At 44.5% G+C, this 23,798-nt stretch overlaps 1 protein-coding gene across 1 annotated transcript in view; it reads left to right on the plus strand.

Moving 5' to 3' along the window:
- VPS13D (vacuolar protein sorting 13 homolog D) overlaps positions 1-23,798 on the plus strand; it is a 177,634-nt gene that overhangs the window by 11,229 nt on the left and 142,607 nt on the right. The window contains exons 4-19 of the mRNA XM_075279845.1: positions 1,965-2,155; positions 2,729-2,809; positions 5,968-6,084; positions 7,144-7,248; positions 7,383-7,553; positions 9,565-9,665; positions 10,349-10,517; positions 11,571-11,672; positions 13,014-13,227; positions 13,443-13,622; positions 14,816-14,946; positions 15,491-15,557; positions 17,271-17,441; positions 18,772-18,902; positions 19,065-19,197; positions 20,183-22,396. Of these exons, the coding sequence (XP_075135946.1) occupies positions 1,965-2,155; positions 2,729-2,809; positions 5,968-6,084; positions 7,144-7,248; positions 7,383-7,553; positions 9,565-9,665; positions 10,349-10,517; positions 11,571-11,672; positions 13,014-13,227; positions 13,443-13,622; positions 14,816-14,946; positions 15,491-15,557; positions 17,271-17,441; positions 18,772-18,902; positions 19,065-19,197; positions 20,183-22,396 (4,278 nt within the window). The remainder of the gene's footprint in view (positions 1-1,964; positions 2,156-2,728; positions 2,810-5,967; positions 6,085-7,143; positions 7,249-7,382; positions 7,554-9,564; positions 9,666-10,348; positions 10,518-11,570; positions 11,673-13,013; positions 13,228-13,442; positions 13,623-14,815; positions 14,947-15,490; positions 15,558-17,270; positions 17,442-18,771; positions 18,903-19,064; positions 19,198-20,182; positions 22,397-23,798) is intronic.

Raw genomic sequence — 23,798 nt, forward strand, 5'->3', positions numbered from 1 at the left:
GAGACAAAGTTTGAGACTTTTGTGCGGGGCCGCAGAGGTGCAATACTCACGCGGCTACTCGCTGCTACACACTGCTGTGTAGACGTGATGTGACGTGATGACGTCACATCGCGTCTAACTCTTCAGGCGGAAGCCGCGCGGGTTGAGCTGCGCGGCTTCCGTCCCCGGCAGCACCCTCCTATGTCGGCTCATTCATTTGAGCCGACAGTGCAGGGGAAAGCCGCGACCGCGATGGTCGCGGCAGGTGGGTTTTGACCAGAGAGAGACGCGGCTCACCGTGTCTCTCTCAGTGTCAAAACCCACGCGGGCAGTTCACGTGTGAACTAGCCCGAGAGAGAGAGTGCGGCGGGGGAGCGAGGACTCGGAGTCGTCAGAGAAGGTAAGTTTAATGTGTGTACGCATAGAGGTGGAACGTGAAACTGAGGGCAGATGAAGGAGGGGACGGCATGACACTGGGGGCAGAGATGGGGGGACATGAATCTGGGGGCAGAGATGTGGGACATGACACTGGGGGCAGAGATGGGGGGACATGAATCTGGGGGCAGAGATGTGGGACATGACACTGGGGGCAGAGATGGAGAGGACATGAATCTGGGGGCAGAGATGGAGGGGACATGAATCTGGGGGCAGAGATGGAGGGACATGAATCTGGGGGCAGAGATGGAGGGGACATGAATCTGGGGGCAGAGATGGGGGGGACATGAATCTGGGGGCAGAGATGGGGGGACATGAATATGGGGGGATATGAATCTGGGGGGCAGAGATGGGGGGATATGAATCTGGGGGGAAGAGATGGGAGGGACATAAGTCTAGGGACAGAGATGGAGGGGACATGAAACTGGGGGCAGATGAAGGGTGTATATGTAAACAGATAATTTTCTTTTATGAAACTAACAAAATCTTCTCAGAGAACAAGGTTGATAATCTAAAAACGATTGAAAAAAATGATAGCAAATAAATGTTTAGTTTTTAATTGCTGTATTTTTGTTAAATATATTAGTTGCTGTTACATATTACTACTTCATATCTTGTTTTCATGACTGCTGTTAAAATACGTGTGTGACATTAGCTGCTGTGTGCGGCCCTCGCAACAACCTCTTGTTACTCATGTGGCCCTCGGGGTACCCTGAGTTTTTTTTGTTTTGTTTTTTTATGTAAATTGTGAGCCCCACATAGAGCTCACAATGTACATTTTCCCCTATCAGTATGTCTTTTTGGAATATGGGATGGAAATCCACGCAAACACGGGGAGAACATACAAACTCCTTGCAGATGGTTTTATGCCCTCGGCGGGGTTTGAACACCAGGACTCCAGCGCTGCAAGGCTGCAGTGCTAACCACTGAGCCACCGTGTGGCCCCATTAGGGTGCCCTGAGTTTGACATGCCTGGTCTAGCCTGATAGATGAACCTGGCCGCTGCATTCAGAATAGATTGCAGAGGGGAGAGTTTAGTGAGAGGAAGACCGATTAGTAAGGAGTTACAGTAGTCAAGGCGAGAATGAATCAGAGAGACAATAAGTGTCTTTAGTGTATCTCTGGTGAGGAAAGGGCGTATTCTGGAGATGTTTTTGAGGTGAAGATGACATGAGCATACGAGTGATTGGATATGGGGGGGGGGTGAGGGAAAGGTCTGCTTCAAACACAACCCCGAATTGTCTAGTTTTACAACAGCTGCAGCGCTGAAGGTTGCCGAATAGTTTCCTATCCTGTTTACAACTATGCTGCTCCTCACCTAACCTTCTGGTTATCACTGTGCCTTACCTGCTTTGTCGAGTCCTCCAATGTATCTTCCAATCACTCCTGTGTTCAGACTTTTACTGGCAGAAAGTAACATTCTTTTGCAAAGCAGAGACTCCATGTTATACTTGGTTCACGACCCAAGAACTGCATTTGGTTTGTATTAAATGCTAAGTTGTCTGTTTGTATCCACTGCTCAGTAAGTGATCCCCTTTATTTACTACTAGGTTTTATTGGAAAGATTAGAATCCAGATCCCTTTTTACCGCCCACATTTGGATCCGTGGGTTATTTCGATCTCCAAGCTTCACCTAGTTGGATCACCTGACAAACAAGAAGATTTTGATGAATTGAAGGAAAAGTTATTAGAGAGCGCACACAAGAAAGCGCTGCTGAAAGCACTGGAAGAGAAATGGAAGGTATGTCAGCAGCCGTCATAGCTGGTGTTGTAACTACTGGGCCCCCCACCAGTTATGAGAATGTGGGTGCTATGCCATTCTCTGGTGAAAGTTGACCATGCATGTTCAGTCATCCTCTGTTTAAAGAGAATCTGTCACCAGGGATGAGCATACAAGTACTGCTAGGCAAGGTTCACACTGGAGGCTCCGTACAAGACTCCACCGCAGATGGATAGTCTTTGCATTGGTGAATTTGCTCTACACGGTTTATTTGCAGCATTTGGCTAAGACGGGCGCAGGGAGATGAAGGGGGATGTTTGGTGACATGCTAGTGTCACACATGGACTACTGAAGGTGTGATTGACATAGGGACATAGAGGACAGGCGGTATCTACCAATGAACAAGCTGATGTGATGACACTGAATTCATGTGTATTTATATCCCAATTATACTAGTTTTGCTTAAATTACTTACAGTGCATTAAACACTGAGTTCTATAAATTCTCTTATATTAACTCAGTTTTGAGATTTACGAGATTGTGTCTTCTATAATGTTGCGCCATATTTTCCATTTTCCATTTACTTCACTGCAGAGCGAAAGGGAACAAAAGGGAGAATCCTATTGGTATTCTGTCACTGCTTCTATCGTCACCAGAATTGTGGATAACATTGAAGTAAGTAAAATAAAAATATGATTTGTGTTTTCTACAGTTGTATACTGTATGTTTTTCTTATGTTGAACTCCAGATCTGCTGTTTAGCCATAGGGTTATACAGTCACTTACTTTTAACAAACCTTGCAGTAAAATAGAACAGAGCCTGCTGGAGATGTCAGTTAGTTTTCTGTCTCTCCTCAAGTGCTTTATTTACATCAGTAATGTCCTACAATATACACTCACCGGCCACTTTATTAGGTACACCTGTCCAACTGCTCGTTAACACTTAATTTCTAATCAGCCAATCACATGGCGGCAACTCAGTGCATTTAGGCATGTAGACATGGTCAAGACAATCTCCTGCAGTTCAAACCGAGCATCAGTATGGGGAAGAAAGGTGATTTGAGTGCCTTTGAACGTGGCATGGTTGTTGGTGCCAGAAGGGCTGGTCTGAGTATTTCAGAAACTGCTGATCTACTGGGATTTTCACACAAAACCATCTCTAGGGTTTACAGAGAATGGTCCGAAAAAGAAAAAACATCCAGTGAGCGGCAGTTCTGTGGGCGGAAATGCGTTGTTGATGCCAGAGGTCAGAGGAGAATGGCCAGACTGGTTCGAGCTGATAGAAAGGCAACAGTGACTCAAATAGCCACCCATTACAACCAAGGTAGCCAGAAGAGCATCTCTGAACGCACAGTACGTCGAACTTTGAGGCAGATGGGCTACAGCAGCAGAAGACCACACCGGGTGCCATTCCTTTCAGCTAAGAACAGGAAACTGAGGCTACAATTTGCACAAGCTCATCGAAATTGGACAATTGAAGATTGGAAAAACATTGCCTGGTCTGATGAGTCTCGATTTCTGCTGCGACATTCGGATGGTAGGGTCAGAATTTGGCGTCAACAACATGAAAGCATGGATCCATCCTGCCTTGTATCAACGGTTCAGGCTGGTGGTGGTGGTGTCATGGTGTGGGGAATATTTTCTTGGCACTCTTTGGGCCCCTTGGTACCAATTGAGCATCGTTGCAACACCAAAGCCTACCTGAGTATTGTTGCTGACCATGTCCATCCCTTTATGACCACAATGTACCCAACATCTGATGGCTACTTTCAGCAGGATAATGTGCCATGTCATAAAGCTGGAATCATCTCAGACTGGTTTCTTGAACATGACAATGAGTTCACTGTACTCCAATGGCCTCCACAGTCACCAGATCTCAATCCAATAGAGCATCTTTGGGATGTGGTGGAACGGGAGATTCGCATCATGGATGTGCAGCCGACAAATCTGCGGCAACTGTGTGATGCCATCATGTCAATATGGACCAAAATCTCTGAGGAATGCTTCCAGCACCTTGTTGAATCTATGCCACGAAGAATTGAGGCAGTTCTGAAGGCAAAAGGGGGTCCAACCCGTTACTAGCATGGTGTACCTAATAAAGTGGCCAGTGAGTGTATATTACTTCTGTTCCTGTATGAGAGAGTGTGAATTGGAGAGCAGAATCTCCTGTTTTCTCCATGTGCTAACAAAGCCAGACATACATAGTACAGGTAGTCCTCGGGTTCCGACGGTCTCGGCTTACAACGTTTCGTCGTTACGACAGCTCCCTTGTAACAGAAAACTGCCAGCACTCCCAGCTAGCAAGGACTAGCCTGCGGAAAATCAATGCTGGCAGCTTGCTGTTACAAGTGAGCTTGTAAAATAAAAGCCTGAAACAGAATGTGAAACTTACCGTACGGTGCAGGGCGGGCGGGCATTCAGGCCTCCTCTTTCTCCGATGTTCCGTCCTCCTCCGGCGCTCGCAAGCTGATAATGGCCAGGGCACATGCGCAGTATCATGATGCTTCTATTACGGCTACTGCGCATGCGCCCAGGCCATTATCAGCTTGCGAGTGCTGGAGGAGGACGGAACATCGGAGGAAGAGGAGGCCTGAATGCCCGCCCGCCCACCCTGCACCGTACGGTAAGTTTTAAAGGGGGGGAGGGAGGTTGATCCGTTCCTACGCGGCGTCGGTATGGTAGGTTCCGACTTACGTCGAAATTCGGTTTACGACGCCGCGCAGGAACGGATCAACGTCGTAAGTCGAGGACTACCTGTATTCACCCCCAGCTAAAGGTAAGTTGAGAATTATACTTATACATAGATGCTACAGAGATCAAAAATTCAGAAGACAAGTCATATAATGTCCAGAAACAGTGTTATTCCTCATGTACACACATCAGTTTTTCCCAAAATTTCATTTTCAGTGCTTTAAAGGGGCTCTATCAGCAAAATCATGCTGATAGAGCCTCACATATGCGTGAATAGCCTTTAAAAAGGCTATTCAGGCACCGTAAATGTTATATTAAACTACCCCCCAATTTTAAAATAAAACCCTAAAAAAGAATATCTACTTATGCATCGTGCACGCTGGATGTGTCTTTTTCTTCATCCACACCTCTTCTTCCTCTGATGTCCTCCGGTCCCGTCTTCCTCCGGCGCTTGCGAACTGACACTGATATAAAAAAATGGCCTGGGCGCATGCGCAGTAGCATGTGGCTTCTACTACGGCTACTGCGCAGGCGCCCAGGCCATTTCAGTGTCAGTTCGCGAGCGCCGGAGGAGGACGGGACCGGAGGACATCGGAGGAAGAAAAGGCGTGGATGAAGAAGACGGCGCACCCTGAATGCCCGCCCAGCGTGTACGATGGGTAAGTAGATAACATTCTTTTTTAGGGTATTATTTTAAAACGGGGGGGTAGTTTAATATAACATTTACGGTGCCTGAATAGCCTTTTTAAAGGCTATTCACGCATATGTGGGGCTCTAGCAGCATGATTTTGCTGATAGAGCCCCTTTAAAATAGAAAATGTTCTGTACCTGCTGCCACCACTAGAGGGAGCTCAAGGTTGCACTTCATTTAGTTGAATGTCTGCAGTAAGCTCCCAAGTTTCCTATAGAGGTTCCTGCAGAGTACCAGAAGATTAACATGTAAGTCTATGTTTATACAGGATATTTGAAACTCCAACTATAACTAAAACTGGTCTGCACAGAATGGCGGACCTGCCATGATGTTAATAGATGCAGATTTACTTTAATACCTTTTGTTGACCCACCTGATATGGACAACCTGACCTCCATGTGTAGAGATTTGACACTTGCAGTAATGTGTGCTGTTTCTTTTTACCATTATAGCTGAAAATTCAGGATGTCCATTTGAGATTTGAAGACGGTATAACTTATCCTTCCCATCCATTTGCATTTGGAGTCTGCATAAAAAATGTTGCAGTGCAAAACGCCAGTCATGAGCCGGTAAGGGAATACACAACATGGTTCTGCAGGTGATTTTTACAGGGTCCTGCTAGTTATTGTGTAGGACTGCTATTCTATTAGATTTTAGTACATGACTGTGGTGATTCACATTCATTGACGTCAGGAGGTCTGTACAAAGGTTAGAGGTGACAACCACAGCTGAGGTCACTGCAAACATGGCAGATTCTCTGGACACTTCTCTTCTAAATTGTTGCCACACTGCACATTATATAACATACCCATCTTATACAATGATGCTGTGTCTCTAGGATATGCAGTCACTTTATGACCAATGAACATCCAAACTCTGGAAAGCCTTAGATTGAAAAGGCCACAGTGATGGTTTAGCAATTTGCCCTTTCTAAATTTTCACCACACAGCCCCCTGTCTATGGAGAGAGCTATAGCGAGTGACATTCCCTGGGGCTGCACTGTAGTTCCCTGCAAAGAAATTCTTCACCCTAAGTCTCTTGTGGGAACATCTCTGCCCTTTCTATAGGCAAGATGGTTGGACAATACAATTATAGTCAACTGAAAACAAATGATCTTCCACATGTACTGATTTTATTGCAGTTTTGGAAGAGTTTTTTTGCGACCATTTCAGGTTCAAGGTGTTGCGCCTTGACATTTGTAGGTGGGCAGAAATTTAATAAACTAGTTTGTTGAAAATCCATTTTATATGCCATTAAGATCTGTGTAGATTGCTTAGCCATAAACTTGATTGTATGGATTATGATTGTTGTGTAAAGAGGTGCCCTTATGTGGACATTTATGGCTATATCTAAAGGCTGCCTGTCATTTCTGTAGCTCCCATACATGTGAATGGAGAGACCCAGTTAGGGATCTGTCCCTTCTCTGTGGTTGCAGAATGGGTTAGCGCGACCCCCGTTCTCACTGGTGGACAGATTAACATATTTGACATATTCTGTGGATATGGCCATAAATGTCCAAATGGAAATACTCTTTCAACTTGTTGAAGGGCTGTTTATGTGTTTTTGGTGCTATAGTGTATATATGTGTCCACTCACAAATCTATGCAATGTTTCTAATTGTTCTGCAGGTAGAGAGATTAATACGTAATAAACAACTGGAGATTGAAGATTTCAGCATATACTGGGATGTGAATAGCACTTTACTGGGTGACCTACCTCCTGGGGAGCTGCAGGTATACAGAGAACAAAAAGGATACCTAATTTTATACTTTATTGTAACTGTGAAATTCCTGGAAATGCCCGACACACATGACATCTTCTGTAAAAATGTCTTCTCTTGTTTTGTACCAATGTCTGCCCTGTGCAGGATGCAATGGACAAAAGCATGGAGAGTCGTGAGCACCAGTATATCCTGAAACCGGTGTGCACCTCTGCCCTCCTGAAAAGAAACTGCTCCAAAGAGCCGTTGCGGTCAAGACAGCAGCCACGAATAGAGTGCGACATATCTTTAAAGACAATACCTCTCACTCTTTCACAGGTAACCTTGTATTCCCATGTAATAAAAAGAGTTAAGATACGTTCACAAGATGGAATTTTTCCATTGCCCATTCATTTCAGTGAGAGGCGGATTCTTTTATTTCCACAAGCTGAAAAAAAGGCGCGAATGGGAAAAACTGGCGTCCTGCCTGATCCTCTGATTGAAGTGAAAGGGAGTAGAAATGCTTTATGCTGATGGAAGGGAGATTTTGGCTGTGGATTTTGCATCCCTTAAAGGACATCTAATCTATTATCATTACTTATGTTTTCATTCTTTAAAGGGGTATTCCCACATCGCATACTCACCAGTCTTCACTGTTGTAAAATTGTCTTTCTTTCTGGTTTCTTGCGTCATTTGGTGGGCGGGGTTTCACAGGCAACCTGCCTTTTAGCTCCGCCCCAAATTACCGTGTAGCTCCGCCCACCACATAGCATGATCCTATAGGGCGGCTGAAGGGCCTGTGATGTCATCAAAGGTCCTCAAACAACACTATATGCACAATATTGGACTATGAAGTACAGGCAGGAGCAACTCCATTCTGTGTTACATACAGAGACTGCCTGTCTCTGCCATAATGAACACAATTGAATTAGCTAGCCTGATAACTGGGAGAACAGAAGACGAGTTCAGAAATGAAAGCAGCTCCCCTCCTCTATCTGAGAGCAGGAAGCTAGGTCACGTGGTGTAGACACAGGAATAGCTAGATACACAGGCTCGCTCCCGTGCACTTAGCCCCTCCTCCCTCCCCCTGAGAGCAGCAGATACATTACTTGACTTTTGAGCAGATAAGTCAGGGCTGTGGCCACATAGAATTGAATAAAGTAAGATAGTGGACAAACAAAGCTGTGTTGCTGAAGCAGTGTATTTAGGGAAAGTCTTACATCCACATTAACAAGCAGTAGAGATAGGATCCTTGTGATGGGACAAACCCTTTAAGGCGGGGGACAATATATCTTGGGTAGAAGTCAGTGGAATTGTTGTCCATTTTGGAATATTACAAATAGGTTTCTTACCTGCTGTCCATTAGGAAAATAAGAGTCATCTCTATTCTTAATTCTATTCTGTGGACTGATGAGTAAGATGATAGTGTTTGCCCTTGTCTAGCCTTGATCATATCACTGCCCTGATCATGGAATAGCTCAGGGCTCGTTCACATCTGCGCCCGGACTCCGTTCTGCAGGTTTCCGTTTCTTGCACAAAACAATGGCAGGAGACGGAAACCTGCCAGCATGTTTCAATCCCATTCATTTGATTGGGCTTGGAAAGTCTCCGGCCATGTGCGCTGGTGAGCGTTTTATGCTCTCCGCGGCGAAACCGTTTTTTTTAAACCGGACACAGAGTCGGACATGCAGCGCTCACGGCCTGACTCAGCATGACAGGTTTCCGTCTTTTGCATGCAGAAAACGGAAACCTGAAAACGGAGTTCAGGCGCTGGTATGAACCCAGCGTCACTGTGTAGAGATGTGCAAGTAACTGGCTATCTGGGATTGTGTATAACTAATATCTGTGCGACTCCAAACAGGTAATCTTTTCTTTGATCACATGTATACACAGATCATGATCATGATGATCAGCTAGAGATAGCTAATAGGCTCCTATCTTCCCTATAGAATTGCCTGCACATTTGACCTGGTCAAGTCTCATACATGGAGCGGTGAACAACTCTTTATCCCCTTCTTTTTTTCTTCGGTCTTAGTTCATATTGATATAAAAAAAAAACCCTGAAACAAAAAACAATAGAAGCTTTTTCTGTAAGATTAGACCTGCCCTTGGTCCCCTTTACTATCCTGTGGCAAGTTGTAAGACAACTGGCTGGAGCAGAAGCCTCCTTTATTCCAGGTGGACTGTTTCAGGAACGATGTGGAGAATGCTACAGGCCGACAAGAATTTACATAATGAACTTCTCCCATTTACTTGTACTTATTGCTAGGTTTTGTCTTCCTTTACGTTATTAAACATGGTTATAAGACAGAGCACAGTTTTGTTCTAGATATCTTTATTTTTCATCCAGGCACAATATCAGCAAATTATGGAATTTGTTGACGAATTTGATAGAAAAGAACGACAGATGAAGTACAGAAAGTGGCGACCGAAGGTTCCAGTCTTAAAAAAGTAAGCCTTATGAAATCCAAATGCATTGAATAAAATCAATTGCTTCTTTGTGCAAAGGGTTTGTCTGATCGCAAACATTGGTGTATGTAATGCATGACAGTAGGAGATTATTAAAGGGTTTTCCCATAATGTAAAGTCAGCAGGACCTTTCTCCCAGTCCACATTGAACCTAAGTGCAGCCAGGCTGAAGGCGGATGGGACTGGTGACAGACAACATTCCCATATACTTCAGTTGGAGCGCTGGAGGTAGACAAGTGCTCTACTTGAATGGGAGCGCCAACCACTGCCAGTCCCACCCACTTTCAACATGGCTGCGCTCAGGATGAATGTGGAGTGGGAGAAAGGTCCTGCTGACTTTACATCAAGTGACAACCCCTTTAAGTCCTGCCCTTAGGGATTAGTAGGAAACACTGGTGTTTTCTGCATGTATAATCTTGTCTCTGAATATATGACTGTTTTATACTGGAAGCCAAAATGCTTTGCTGGGTCTGTCTCAAAACAGATACCAGTTTGGCCCCAGACAGAAGCCATATGACTAAAACTATAGGGTGTATTCTTATACTGTATTTTAGCAGCGATTTTCTCAGATCTCAATTAATTTAGCAAAACCTTTGCATATTTGTTATGATTTAGCAAAAATATGTGTGTTATCTAGTGTGAACCTTTGATCATTCCCCTGACAGCTGTAGAGAATGGTGGCTTTTTGCACTGAACGCAAACTTGTCTGAGATCCAAAAGCAGAGGCAGCGTTTACGCCTGGAGTTCTTGTTGCAGCGAGCTCGGGACTCAGTTTTTTACTGCAATAAACATTATAATCGTCTGCAGGGGATACAGCTATCTGAGGAGCATGAGGTAAGCATTGTTATGTTAAATCCTTATCAGCCACTTAGTCTCAGCAATCTGCAGCCAAATGCCAGGGATAATCTGACTACCATGGAGCTTAAAGGGATCCTATCATTGGATACCCTTTTTTTCTGACTAACATGTAGGAATAGCCTTAAGAAATCTGGATTTTCTTTGGTATGCAAATGAGTTCTCTCGCAGCACAGGGGGCGGGCCCCAGTGCTGAAACAGTACTGGGGGCGTCCCCAATGCTGCAAAGAGAACTCTTTAGCGACACCTCCCTCTTCTTCAGGAATGGCCTCTCCCTGTGTCTTCTTCCATCATGGGTTTCAATCTTCTAGGCCTCGGGCAGAGTGGCTGCGCATGCCCTGGCCACAAGAAAATGGCCGTTCCAGAAAAAGATGGATGTTGAGATGCTGTTTGAGCGCTTGGGACCTTCCCCACTGTTGTGAGATAACTTACTTGCATAACAAAGAAAACCCGCCGAAACAACGGGTGGAGAAGACATCTAAAGATAGGAGAAGAATAGCCTTTCTTAAGGCTATTCCTACGTGTTAGTCAGAAAAAAAGGAGTATCCAATGATAGGATCCCTTTAAACTTAGCAAGGGGACTCGTCTCAATGGACAACTCCTTAGAATATATAATGGTACAAGAATGCTAGAAAATCAGATGTTAACTGCTTTGTTACTGCTACAAGACCTCCACAACTACATGAACTCATTTCCTCTTAAGAGGTGGCTTGTGCCTGAATGCAACTTTCTCCATTGAAGTCCAAGAGGGTTTCATTCACAGATTCCACCTAAAATCACAGAGAACTTTTCTCTTCGCTGGTTTAAGTATAACACTGGCTGTAATCCTATGGACACCCAGTGGATCCCATTATAGTCTATGGGGTCTGCAGGTAACCGCATTTTTTAGCATGCAGAACCCCCACCCTGTTCCTTATAGAAGTCAGTGTAACTTAAAGCCACGTACAGCACATACCATGTAATATTAGCAGAGTAATTCCCTATTGTCATTTTGCTTGATAGTTTACAACCTTGGATCTGCTTATGTTTCAGGCTGAGCTCGATCGGATTGAAGAAGAACAATCGTTTGAAGAGTTAAAAATTTTGCGGCAGCAAGTACACGACCGATTCAGAAAGGAACAGGAACTGGCTGAGGTTAGACGTTACTGATGGCGTGTTTCTGTGGGGAGACGGACAAGAAGAAACGTATAAGAATTATTTTAATAGAAGTTAAAAATGTCTGGTTTGCAGTTGACGCTACAAATCATCCTAAAGGTGGTTGGATGGGGTTAAAGTCAAAGCTCTGTTCAGTTTTCCAGGATTTAGCTGTCTGCTTGAGAAATCGGACATCTTTGTAAATGGACACTTAAAGGGGTATTCCCACGTCGCGCACTCACCCGTCTTCGTTTCTGTCTTCGTTTCTTCCGGCTTTGTTGCGTCATTGGTGGGCGGGGTCACATATGCAAAGCCAAGCGGCGAGATGCCGCCGGCCCTGCGTGCGCGCTCATAGACCAGTCTAGCCTTCACAATGCAAATACAGACCCGACAGGGTGTCGGGTCTGTATTCGCATTGTGAAGGCTAGACTGGTCTATGAGCGTGCACGCAGGGCCGGCGGCATCTTGCCGCTTGGCTTTGCATATGTGACCGCGGAGCGGAATAACAGCATCGCTTCTGCCGCTGCTGGCTTCATGCAGGGCAGAAGCATAGCGATGTTGCTGGCTTCACCTGTGCCGGCGTCTTAACAGTCCCCAGTATCCGCCTCTCTATTACAGCGGATGCCGGGGAGTGTTAGACACCGGCACAGGTGAAGCCAGCAACATCGCTATGCTTCTGCCCTGCATGAAGCCAGCAGCGGCAGAAGCGATGCTGTTATTCCGCTCCTCCGCCCCTCCTGGCTTCATGCATGGCAGAAGCATAGCGATGTTGCTGACTTCACCTGTGCCGGCGTCTAACCCTGTATTGGCGGCCCCTCCCCCCCCAAAGGGTAAACTACCCCCCCCCCCCCCTCCAGGCTCGCTCCCGTGCACTTAGCCCCTCCTCCCTCCCCCCTGAGAGCAGGCTGATACATCACTTGACTCATGAGCAGCTAGGTCAGGGCTGTGGCCACAAAAAAATGAATAAAGTAATATAGTGGACAAACAAAGCAGTTTTGCTGAAGCAATGTATTTAGGAAAAGTCTTACATTCACATTAACAAGCATTATAGATAGGATCCTTTTGACGGGACAACCCCTTTAAGGACAGACACGGACAGTAAAGGACACTGCATGATGTCCCATTTAAAATAATGCAAAATGTAACGGACACGGCTAGTGTGCAATGCTAATGTCCACGCAAGATTTTGCACGGACATTAGCATCGGACACTAGCTGTCGAACACCGACGCTATTGTGAACCCTGCTTAACAAGCTTTTCTTAATGGAAGAGATTGTATGAGTTGTTCTGTGAAAATTTCCAATTTCAGTGCCACTGCTAAACTTCTTTGTCTTTGTACAGAGTGTGCGAGAACCTATGTCAGACCCCGCTAGTGGCTCTCCAGTGCCGAGCCCTACAGGCAGCCAGGGCAGTGGCATGCTGCAGTATCTCCAGTCCTGGTTCCCAGGCTGGGGAGGTTGGTATGGCAATCCCCAAGAAGCAAGAGAGGATTTAGAGCGGTTAACACAAGAACAGCGCCAGGAACAGAAGTCTTGGAATCCAGAGGACATTTTAGGTGTGTGCCAGGTCTCTTATATCATCGTTTTAACCTCTCGATGGTTTTTTGAAGGCCCATTTAAAGGGGATCTGCCATCACTTTATGGTTGGGGAGGTCTGAGCTTTTGAGACCTAGTGTAATAACATATCAGGCAGGATAGGATTCAGGGAAATCAGAAACACCAATGCAAATTTCTTGATTTACAAAACAAAATTGTTATTTGTTGTTTCTAGGAACTGAGGAGTTTTTCGATCCCACTTCTGATGCTGCAAATCTAAATACATTTACAAAAAGGGATCACGTGTTTGTAAAACTCAACTTCCGCTTGGAGGGTGGAACCATCACACTTCTGCACAAAGAGAAAAACAGCTCCCAGGCCTCGGAGGCCTCCTTTATGCAACTAGAATTCTCAGGTATGTGGCTCTTCCAAATGATCCCAGAAACAGAGCAGATTTATGATCTGCTCTGGGACCTGGTAAACTCCTTTAAAGGGATCCTATCATTCATATGCATTTTTTTCTGACAAAGACGTCGGAATAGCCTTAAGAAAGGCTATTCTTCTCCTACCTTTCGTTGTCTTCTCCGTGCTGCCGTTCGCCTGAAATCCCAGTTTTTGTCGGTATGCAAATGAGGTCTCTCTTAGCCCTGGGGGTGTCCCCAATGCTGCGAGAGAACTCTCTCCAGCGCCACCTCCATGTTTGTCAGCAACGGCCTCTTCACCTTCTTCTTCCAGCGCACAATGGGGCAAAATTCAACGCATACGCAAGTCGGCTCTGCCAGCGGGCCTTGGACAGAGCCAACTTCACATGCGGGCGGCCATTTTTTGTGGTTGCTTACGCGAGCATGCACAGTACTCTCCTGTAGTTCTATGGCTGTCTTAGTCAGAAAAAAATGCGTTTGAATGATAGGATCCCTTTAAAGGTGTTGTTCCATTAAGGACATTTATCCCCTATCACAGGACAGGGAATAAGTATCCAATCGCTGGGGCCTGATCACAGGTTCTTTCAGTGATCAGGACTGAAAGTCTCCCTAAGTTCTCCTTGTGATTTGAGCTTGTGTGACCGGCGCTTTATTCACTTCTCTGGGGCTGCTGAGACTATAATCTCTGGCAGCATACACAGTCCCATAGAAGTGAATGGATGACTGGCCAGTCAAGTGCACTGGCACTTCATTCCCAAGGCAGACTAAAGGGGAAATTTTAGTCCTCGACACTCCGGATCACTGGAGGACATGGTAATTGAGCCCACAACGATCGGACACTTATTCTCTGTTCTGTGGATAAGAGAGAAGTGTCCATAATGGGACAACTACTTAAATTCATGCCAACTGAGGTGCAGTTACCACCAATACTCCACCAGTACGTCTATCTTGTATGCAAGTGAGCAGCAATTGCTCTGCTCACTAAACCCTATGTCAGACCTCCAGTTATCTCCAATCCCATTTGTGGCAAGCTGGTGTCAGTTGTATGGCCACTCCTTCCACTCTATGTGTATTTGATGTATATGTTCGTCAGAGGTCGCTGAAGGGTTAAATATTGCACTTGCATCCCATATTTTATATGTAATATGCAGAATTGCTTTGACCTTTTTTATGTTTACTATTGAAGGCATGGCGGTCAGAGTGGAGTCTTCACCTCGAAGAGATTCATCTCTTTTATTGGTGCAGCTGGGTGGACTGTTCCTTCGAGACTTGGCTACACATGGGACCATATTTCCTGAACTGGTCTACCCTAATGCTGTAGGTAATTCGGTGTCTCTTTGTCTTCTTGGCTGCATATTCTAACTACTTCTAGTAAAACATGTCTAGGATGTGTTATCTTAGATCTCCACGTCTGGTCCTTTAGCTTAGTTTAGAAAGATGGTCCTGGCACGTGCTGGGTACTAGACAGTGACACCTTGCCCTAAGTGTTGTCTATGCAGCAGCATATTTGTAAGAACGGCTTTAATTAGGATTATCTAGTTTGACAAATCCATCTCCCAATGCTCTTCCACCTGTCTACTGCTGATGCGGGGGGTCTTATTGCTTGGATCGCCTATTATTGACTGTGGATCAGTCTGGATATTGTAATACACTTTCAGCTTGCTCTATCAGACGGTCACTTTTAAGTAATGTACAACTCACCACTGTTATTTGTCATCTAGTATAGTTGTTGTGTAATGAATTTCTTAAAAGTGCTCATTGTATGGAGATGCATTTACTTCTATTATGTATGTGTTGCTTTTATCTGTATGCAATAATTATATATATTTGTATGTTAAACATTCATAACTTTCTATTTTAGCATAAGGAAATGGCATGGTCCAAGCAGTCCAGTGTATTCATGGCAGACTTGCTAAGCCCCAGCAGTTGTGAGTTCTGTTTTTGTCTTCCTATCTTTAGTCCTTTCTGTTAATTCGTTTTTTATTTAATGTATTTACTTATAAAATAGATAATTTTGCAGCAGTGGCGTAACTACCGGGGTAGAAGCTGCCACAGGGCCCGGGACATTAGGGGCCCGGCGACAGCCGCTACCCCTGCGTTTTTTTTTTTTTTTCTTAATAGGCCGGTAACGGGCCCTATTTGCTTACTGATCCTGGCAGGGGCCAGAATCGGTAAGTGATGCTGCGGGCCCCACAAGCACTATTATTATACTCGGGGGTCTTTTCAGACCCCTGAGTATAATGATCGGAGGCCTGGAAGAGGTAAGGGAACATAACAAACAAAGTTACTTGCTTCTCCACGCTCCATACAGGCATCGGGCCTAGTTGTGTGACGTCACTTGACCGGGACCTGCGTCCCGGGTCATGTGATGTCCGTACGTCATTAAAGATGGCCGACACCACCGAAGACTGCAGCGGAGCCGGAGATAGGTATGTTTTTTATTTATGTATCCCCCGGGTCTCCGATTATTATACTCTGTGGTCTGAAAAGACTCCTGAGTATAATAATTGCTCATGGGTGTTCATTATGGGGCATAATAGTGTGTGCAGGGGCCACAATGGGGCATAATAGTGTGTGCAGGGGCCACAATGGGGCATAATAGTGTGTGCAGGGGCCACAATGGGGCATAATAGTGTGTGCAGGGGCCACAATGGGGCATAATAGTGTGTGCAGGGGCCACAATGGGGCATAATACTGTGTGCAGGGTCCACTATGGGGCATAATACTGTGTGCAGGGACCACTATAGGCATAATATTGTGTGCCGGGGCCACTATGGAGCATAATAGCGCAGGAATGCGGCAGGGGGTCGGTCAATCGAGGTCTTCGGTGTCGGTCAGGAAGTGGGGGGGGGGCATGTCAAAAGTTTGCTACGAGGCCTCGCCATTCCTAGTTACGCCACTGTTTTGCAGATTATCTAAAACGGGTTTCCCGGTTACAGGTATTATCCTACTGTTAGGATAGGTCATCATTGTGGGCCTGTCCTGTTATTAATATCTGAGAACCCTCTTTAAGCCATTGCTGATAACTTATGGTCGAGCACTTTGTCTGTATAGCTGAATGGCATAGCTCAGAGATTAGTCCTGTGCAGCACATACATGAGCTAGGTTAACAAGATTACAAATGGAGTTAGTCATGTGACCCTAGTTACATGACCACTGGCCAGACAATAGAACATGATTAAAGATGAGCGAGTACTATTCGAAACAGCAGTTTCGAATAGCATGCACCCATAGGAATGAATGGACGCAGCCGGCTCCATTCTTTGCTATGGGTGCGTGCTATTTGAAGCTGCCGTTTGAAATAGTACTTGCTCATCTCTAAACATGATGTGCTGTAGTCCTGTAATTCACCGCCGTGGGCATTGTGCTGGGCAAAGCAGTATTTCTGTACTTTTCAGCATATAAGCCTGCGATCTGCTGTTATTGCTGTGAAGATTATTATTGTCAATATATTTTCAGCAATTAATATTCCTGTAAAATTGAAAAATTTTATAAAATTAAGAATAAAAAAATAAACTTGGTAAAAATCGTCAGGTTAATATAGGTAGATAAATTAGTTCAGCGCATTGGGTGTTACTTGGGGTTTATTATACCAGAATTTTCCCTTATTTGTCCTCATTTCTTACCTGGTGTTTCCACAGCCACCACTGGAGAAGATCCTGTATTTAAAATGTTGTATGAAAAAAATCCAGCTCATAGTGTGTTTGAGCGACGTCTAGAAGTTAGCACAAGACCACTGAATATCATCTATAATCCTCAAGCCATTACTAAAGTGGCTGACTTCTTCTATCAAGGGAAAGTTCATAGTTCAGGTAAGGTATCTGCATGTCGTACTGTACCGCAATGCTTGACCAGACCTAGCCCTCAACTATGTTTCTTTTTTTATTTTATTTATTTTCAACTGTGATTTTTATTGAAAACTTTTTCCACAACAGTGTATACAATATAACAACCATAAACAGTAAAAAATGGGTAGAAGGTAAAACCCCCAGACCCCAAACAGTAGACTGCGAGGTACACAAAGGGTCAGAGGAAGTAAGAGGGGGAGACAGACAGACAGAGACAAGAGGGAGGAAAGGGGAAGAAAAATCTAGAGTCAGAGACCATGCAGAGTGCAGTATGTGTCCCAGGAGGACCAGATGGATTTGAAGGCATCCAGGGTGTTGTTCAGGTTGGCAGTCAGGGATTCAAGACACCGCACATCCTTGACCCGGGCTAGAAATTCAGTGACGGAAGGAGGGTTTGCACCTCGCCAATGTTTAGCGATGAGGGTCTTAGCGGCCGTACAAAGATATAAAAGTAGTCTGGAGGTCCTGCTACCCAGATGCCTGGGAGGGAGGTTCAAAAGGGGGATCTAAGGGGACCCCTGCAAAAAGAGGGCATCCGTTATAGCACTGACCTCCCTCCAGAAGCCCAGGATAACAAGACAAGTCCAAGAGATATGGTACAAAGTGCCGGTAGAGGAATTGCAACGTCAATAGCCCTAGGGAACTGCCGGGTTTAAGGCATGAAGAAGGGCTGGGGTGTGATCTCAACCATGTTTCTAGGATGTAGACAATAGAATGTTTGCCAGCCCATCTTTCTCTCTCCAACTCTTGTTTTCTGAATCTCTCCCTGTGGCTTCTTGTTTCTTTCTTGTCTCCATCCTTCAGGCTTTACGATACTTACTATATATCATCACTGTGGAGGTGTCTCTATCCCTTACTGTCTCCATCTTCCACTCTCCATAACTATCTCTGTATCCTCCATCCTTTACTCTCTCCATCTTGGGCGATTTGGCTTTGGCTCTGGCTTCTCCTTTATCCATCGTCGTCTTCTCTCTCTCTCCATGCTTCTCTTTTTCCATCTTTTGCTCTCCATCCCTCACTATGGCTTTTTCTCTTTCTCTCTGTCTCATTCCTTCTGTCTGTTTTTTCACTCCATTTCTCCATCATTCACACTCTCATCTTTTTTTCTATCTATCACTTGGGCCCCTCTCTTTTGCTGTATCTATCCCTCACTGTCTTTCTGCTTCTTTGTGTTTTATACTTCACTCTTTCTATCTCTTGCTCTCTATCCCTCTGTCTCCCTATTAATGATAAAGCTGTTTGCTAAGATCTTGCAGTCCATTATTTTTACACACAAGTTACTTTTCTCGTACAGGGTTTGGGTACCAGTCGGAGCTGGAGCTTAGGGTGGCTGAAGCTGCCAGAAGACAATACAATAAGTTAAAAATGCAAACAAAAGCTGAAATTCGGCAAACGATTGATCGACTACTGGTCGGGGAATTTATTGTAAGTGTTTCTATATTGTAGTGACGTAACTTAAATTACGGTAAAAGATTAGAGATGAGGATTTATCGTTTTACTAGGAAATATATTGCTTTAATTTCAAGATTCTGTGATCTCTAAAAGTCTTTTATTTGTATGTTTTTGACTATTGTTATCCTTCCTCAGGAAAACAGCAGGCGCTGGACATTACGCCTTGATATCTGTGCCCCTCAGGTCATCTTTCCTGATGACTTTTTGAGCAAGGATCCAGTTCTAGTCATGGTGGATTTAGGAAGAATCTTACTGACCAATTCTCAAGGTAATAAACTTGAGATTCGATTAAACATAACTCCATGTAACCTATTTCTTAATGTGAATTTTCTATTGTATTCATTCATCATTTTTGGTGCTTGTGACTGGGTTCACATCTACATCAGTGTCTCCATTTGTAGACTCTGTCACAGTGACTGTTGAAAGTCACTTGATGTAAGTCTGATTTTTTTTTTTCAGCCGACGGTTTCTGTTTAATAGGACGAACACGGGACGGATCCCATTATAAAACAGGTGTTAAAGGAATCCTATCATTAAAATTGTATTTTTTCTGTCTACCACATAGGAATAGCCTTAAGAAAGGCTATTCTTCTCCTACGTTTAGATGTCTTCTCCGGGCCACCATTTGGTATATAAACCAGTTTTTGTCAGTATGCAAATGAGTTCTCTCACAGCACTGGGGGCGGTCCCCAGCACTCAAACAGCACTGGGGGGTCCCCAATGCTGCAAGAGAAATCTCCAGCACCACCTTCATCTTCATCTGGAACGGCCTCTCTTCTTCCGGCTGACTGCCGGCTGAATGCCCTCCGGCCACAAGAAAATGGCCGCTTACACAGTAAGTGAAAGCAGCCATTTTTTGTGGCTGGCGGGCATGCACAGTTTGAACCCAGCGCCGAAAGAAGACACGAAGAGAGGCCGTTCCAAACGAAGATGGAAGCAGCGCTGGAGAGTTCTCTCACAGTATTGGGGACGCCCCCAGTGCTGTTTGAGCGCTGGGGACCTTCTCCAGGGCTTCAAGAGAACTCATTTACATACCGATGAAAACCGGGATTTCTACCAAAACTTGATACACTGATAATGTCATATATTCTCAGGAATGCTTATCTATATTTCCACCATTTAGGGAAGCGCGCAGTCTTTTGAAGTGGGGATATAAAGATCTTGCATTCACAGATTATCGTTTTACATATCTATGAGTGCACTTACTCTACAGGGCATATCACAAATGCTTATTGCTACTTTTTGTCTTACAGACCACTGCAAACGAAAAGTTTTAGATCAGTTTTCTGATGAAAGAAATGATATAAGCGATGACGAGTATAAAACCCCTTTAGCAACACCTACCAGCAGTCCTCCACCAGAGATGGATATCAAAGCTGGGATAGAAACATCTATGGGCAGTGGTAGTGAACTGAGTGAAGAGCAGTTAGAAGCCTATTTATTGAGCAACAAAATGTATGAAAAATACACCCTGTCCTTTAAGGACTTGCAGATCATGGTCGGACATGTGAAGGACAATTGGAAGCACATTCAAGACAATGAGGTTGGACCGACCCATGTTGTGGAAAAGTTCAATGTCCATTTACAACTTGAGCGCAGACTCATCTACACCTCAGATCCTCAGTACCCTGGTGCTGTACTTTCTGGTACCCTGCCGGATCTGAAAATCCATATTAATGAGGACAAGATATTCGCTTTGAGAAAATGCTTTACCAGCTTGTCCAATTCGGAGAACAGGACAGCAGATAATATGTTACTTAGGAAGGAGAAAATATTTATTGACACTGAGAACAATGGAAGAATCCAGGACTCCGTCATGAACCTGACCCAGAGCATAGTCACTCTAGAGCAGCACACCAGGGAAGTCCTTGTAGAGTCAAAACTTCTTCTCGCTGAGTTTAAAATCAACTACATGCAACTCGGTGTAGAAAGCTGTGGCCGCTATATTTCACTCCTTAAAGTCTTTGGCACTAATGCACATTTTGTAAAGAGACCGTATGACGCAGAGGTTTCTCTTACCGTCCATGGACTTCTCATGGTGGACACCATGCAGACATATGGATCTGACTTTGACCTTCTGATGGCTTCTCACAAAAATTTGTGTTTAGATGCCCCAACCGGAAGTCTACGTGAAAGCCGAGCACAGTCTCCAGTGTCTGATACCAATGACTTTTCACCATCTAATTCATGCATGAACCAAAATATATTTAACTCGCTTGAAAACATCAACTTGAAAGATCAAGAATCTCTTATCAAGATCGAATACCAGTTTGTGAGCTCAGAGTGCCCTTCAATGAACTTGGACAGCTCCTTGCAAGTGATGACTGTGCAGGTTAATAATCTAGACATCATTCTGAACCCTGAAACTATGGTAGAACTTATTGCCTTCCTTCAGAAGTCTTTCCCCCGAGATAATGATGATGGCAGTCCTCAGCCTTTAAAAGTTGACTTTGAGACACGTTATAGTGAACGGGAGTCTTACCAGTCGACGTATGAGCAGAACACCCAAGTAGCCATTGACATTAACAGGTTAAACATTCTCCTCTTCAGGACAATCACCATGCCTGATGGTAATAGCAGTGGGCGGAAAATTGCAACCGCTAGCATTGGTGGAACGAAAGTCAATGTCTCTTTAGGAAGTCGATTTTCCATCAATGGTTCCCTTGGTTGTCTCCAACTAATGGACCTGGCACAGGATTCTTCTAAAAACCAATATGTGATCAGCATAGGTAATACAGCAGCCTATGAGAATCAAGGAAGTGATGCCGAATGTTTTGAAAGTTTTTTTGTCCGAAGTGATTCAAACTACGTTCCAATGGAGGCCTTAAGTTTTACATTTATTGAGCAGTCCAAAGAAGAATTTGCCCTTGACCTTAAAATGGCGTCTTTACACTATAACCACTCCGCCAAGTTCCTCAAAGAGCTGACCTTATCCATGGATGAGCTTGAAGATAATTTCCGGAACATGCTGAAGACCGCTGCTTCCAAAGTGTCTTCCGTCCTTGCCACCAAGACAGCAGAGTACAGTGAGATGGTTTCGTTATTTGAAACCCCCCGTAAACATCGGGACTCTATGCAGTGCGAGGTGGATGAATATAATGGGATCTGTCCTGTGAACGTCAAATTGGACACTGTGAAACTTATCTTAAACATTAATATTGAGTCTCCAGTGGTGTCGATACCTCGCAGCCCTGGGAGTCATGAACTTCTGGTGGGCCATTTAGGACAGATATTTATCCAGAATTTTGTATCGGATGATGAGCAGTCAAGAAGCGACAGGTTACATGTCGAAATCAAAGATATTAAGCTCTACTCCTTGAATAGCAGTGTACTTAGTGGTCGCAAGGAATTCCAGTGCTCAGAGCAAGCGTCTTCACGGCCAACGTCCAGCTCTGCTAGTGTCAGCAGCCAGGAGGAACCACATTTTACCCGTAGTGATTTCTTTGAATCGCTGCAAAAGAATCAAGGTGAGCTAACTTTAGTATGTATAATATCTTATGGGAAGAATATGCAAATCTGTCTCCCAAGATGTAAACAGGGAGACAGTGCCTCTGTTATTCTGCCCTCTATAGCAAGCACCCTGAACATCATGCCCGACTTCCCAGAAGCCTTTGCTGCATAATGCGAGGTTATAACCAAATCAATTTCTCAGCTACGGACGGCACCGTTTCTGTCTCTTTGGACTTCATCAGTGCAGCCTAGAGAGAATTGATTTGGTTTAGGTGAGAGGCTGAAAGACCAGATTGTGGGGATAACGTCTTTCCTTAGGGAGAGACCACCTTCTCAGGTGTGTGGAGACTTATACAGCCATAGTTGCTCCACTGCAAGGGAACATGGGAAGAATATGCAAATCTGTCTCCCAAGATGTAAACAGGGAGACATCTTGGGAGACAGATTTGCATATATCATAATATAATATCTTATTAATAGGTTTATAATAGTGCATTCTAATGGTATTGCCATTGGCATTTATAATCTTGCTGCCCCCTCCTTAATGTATAGAACTTTCCAGAAGCTGTGTTACTATGCATGCGTCTCTTATAGTCACTGATTCTGAATGTGACCTTACTATCAGACATTGCCAGGACCTTCCGCAAAGCTAAAATTGAAGTGGAAGAACCACCAAGGAGCAACAATAACAATTTCCAATACACATATACAGTAATATTTCATATATCTGGTGGTCCAGTAATCTGGAAAATCCCAACGTCAGGCTATCCAATCTAATAATCCTGACTAGAGATGGGTGAACTGATATGTTCCAGACTGGATTCAACCTGAGTATACCAAACCAAACAATTGACGAATTTTAAATTTTCAATCTAAAATGGCTGCCGCAACTTGAATTGCGACAAATTATTATACTCTTTAGACACCCAGAGGATATTAGGTGGAGGTACAGGGGAGGTAAAAATAAATAAATAAAAAAAAACAACATTATACTCTCCGTTCCTTATCTATTTTGCATTTTCTTTCGGTGTCCAGTGCTGTCCTATTAACCTCATATGCTTGGGGGTCACTTCTTAGGCCTGTGATTGGGCCGCAGCAGTCACAAGGACATGCCGAAAGTCATGACATCATCTCTAGTCTAAACTGATGAATCCTGGGCCCCTGTTTACTATAAGAGTTATTACAGTACTTGTGTGGCCAAACTCTATAAAAGTGAATGGAAGTTATAGGGGTACTCTATAGTGCCTTGTATGACTGAGGGCGGGTTCACATCTGCGTCCGATCTCTGCTTTAGCCAATCCCTGACGGGTTTCCATCTTCTACCCTGAGAAACTGGACAGGGGACGGAAACCTGGCGGTCAGTTTTCATTCACTTGAATGGGTTTGCAAAGTGACCGCCCATGTGCGTCTTCTGCCTGT

This window comes from Leptodactylus fuscus, chromosome 6 (genome assembly GCF_031893055.1).
Source record: "Leptodactylus fuscus isolate aLepFus1 chromosome 6, aLepFus1.hap2, whole genome shotgun sequence".
NCBI classification, from domain to species: domain Eukaryota; kingdom Metazoa; phylum Chordata; class Amphibia; order Anura; family Leptodactylidae; genus Leptodactylus; species Leptodactylus fuscus.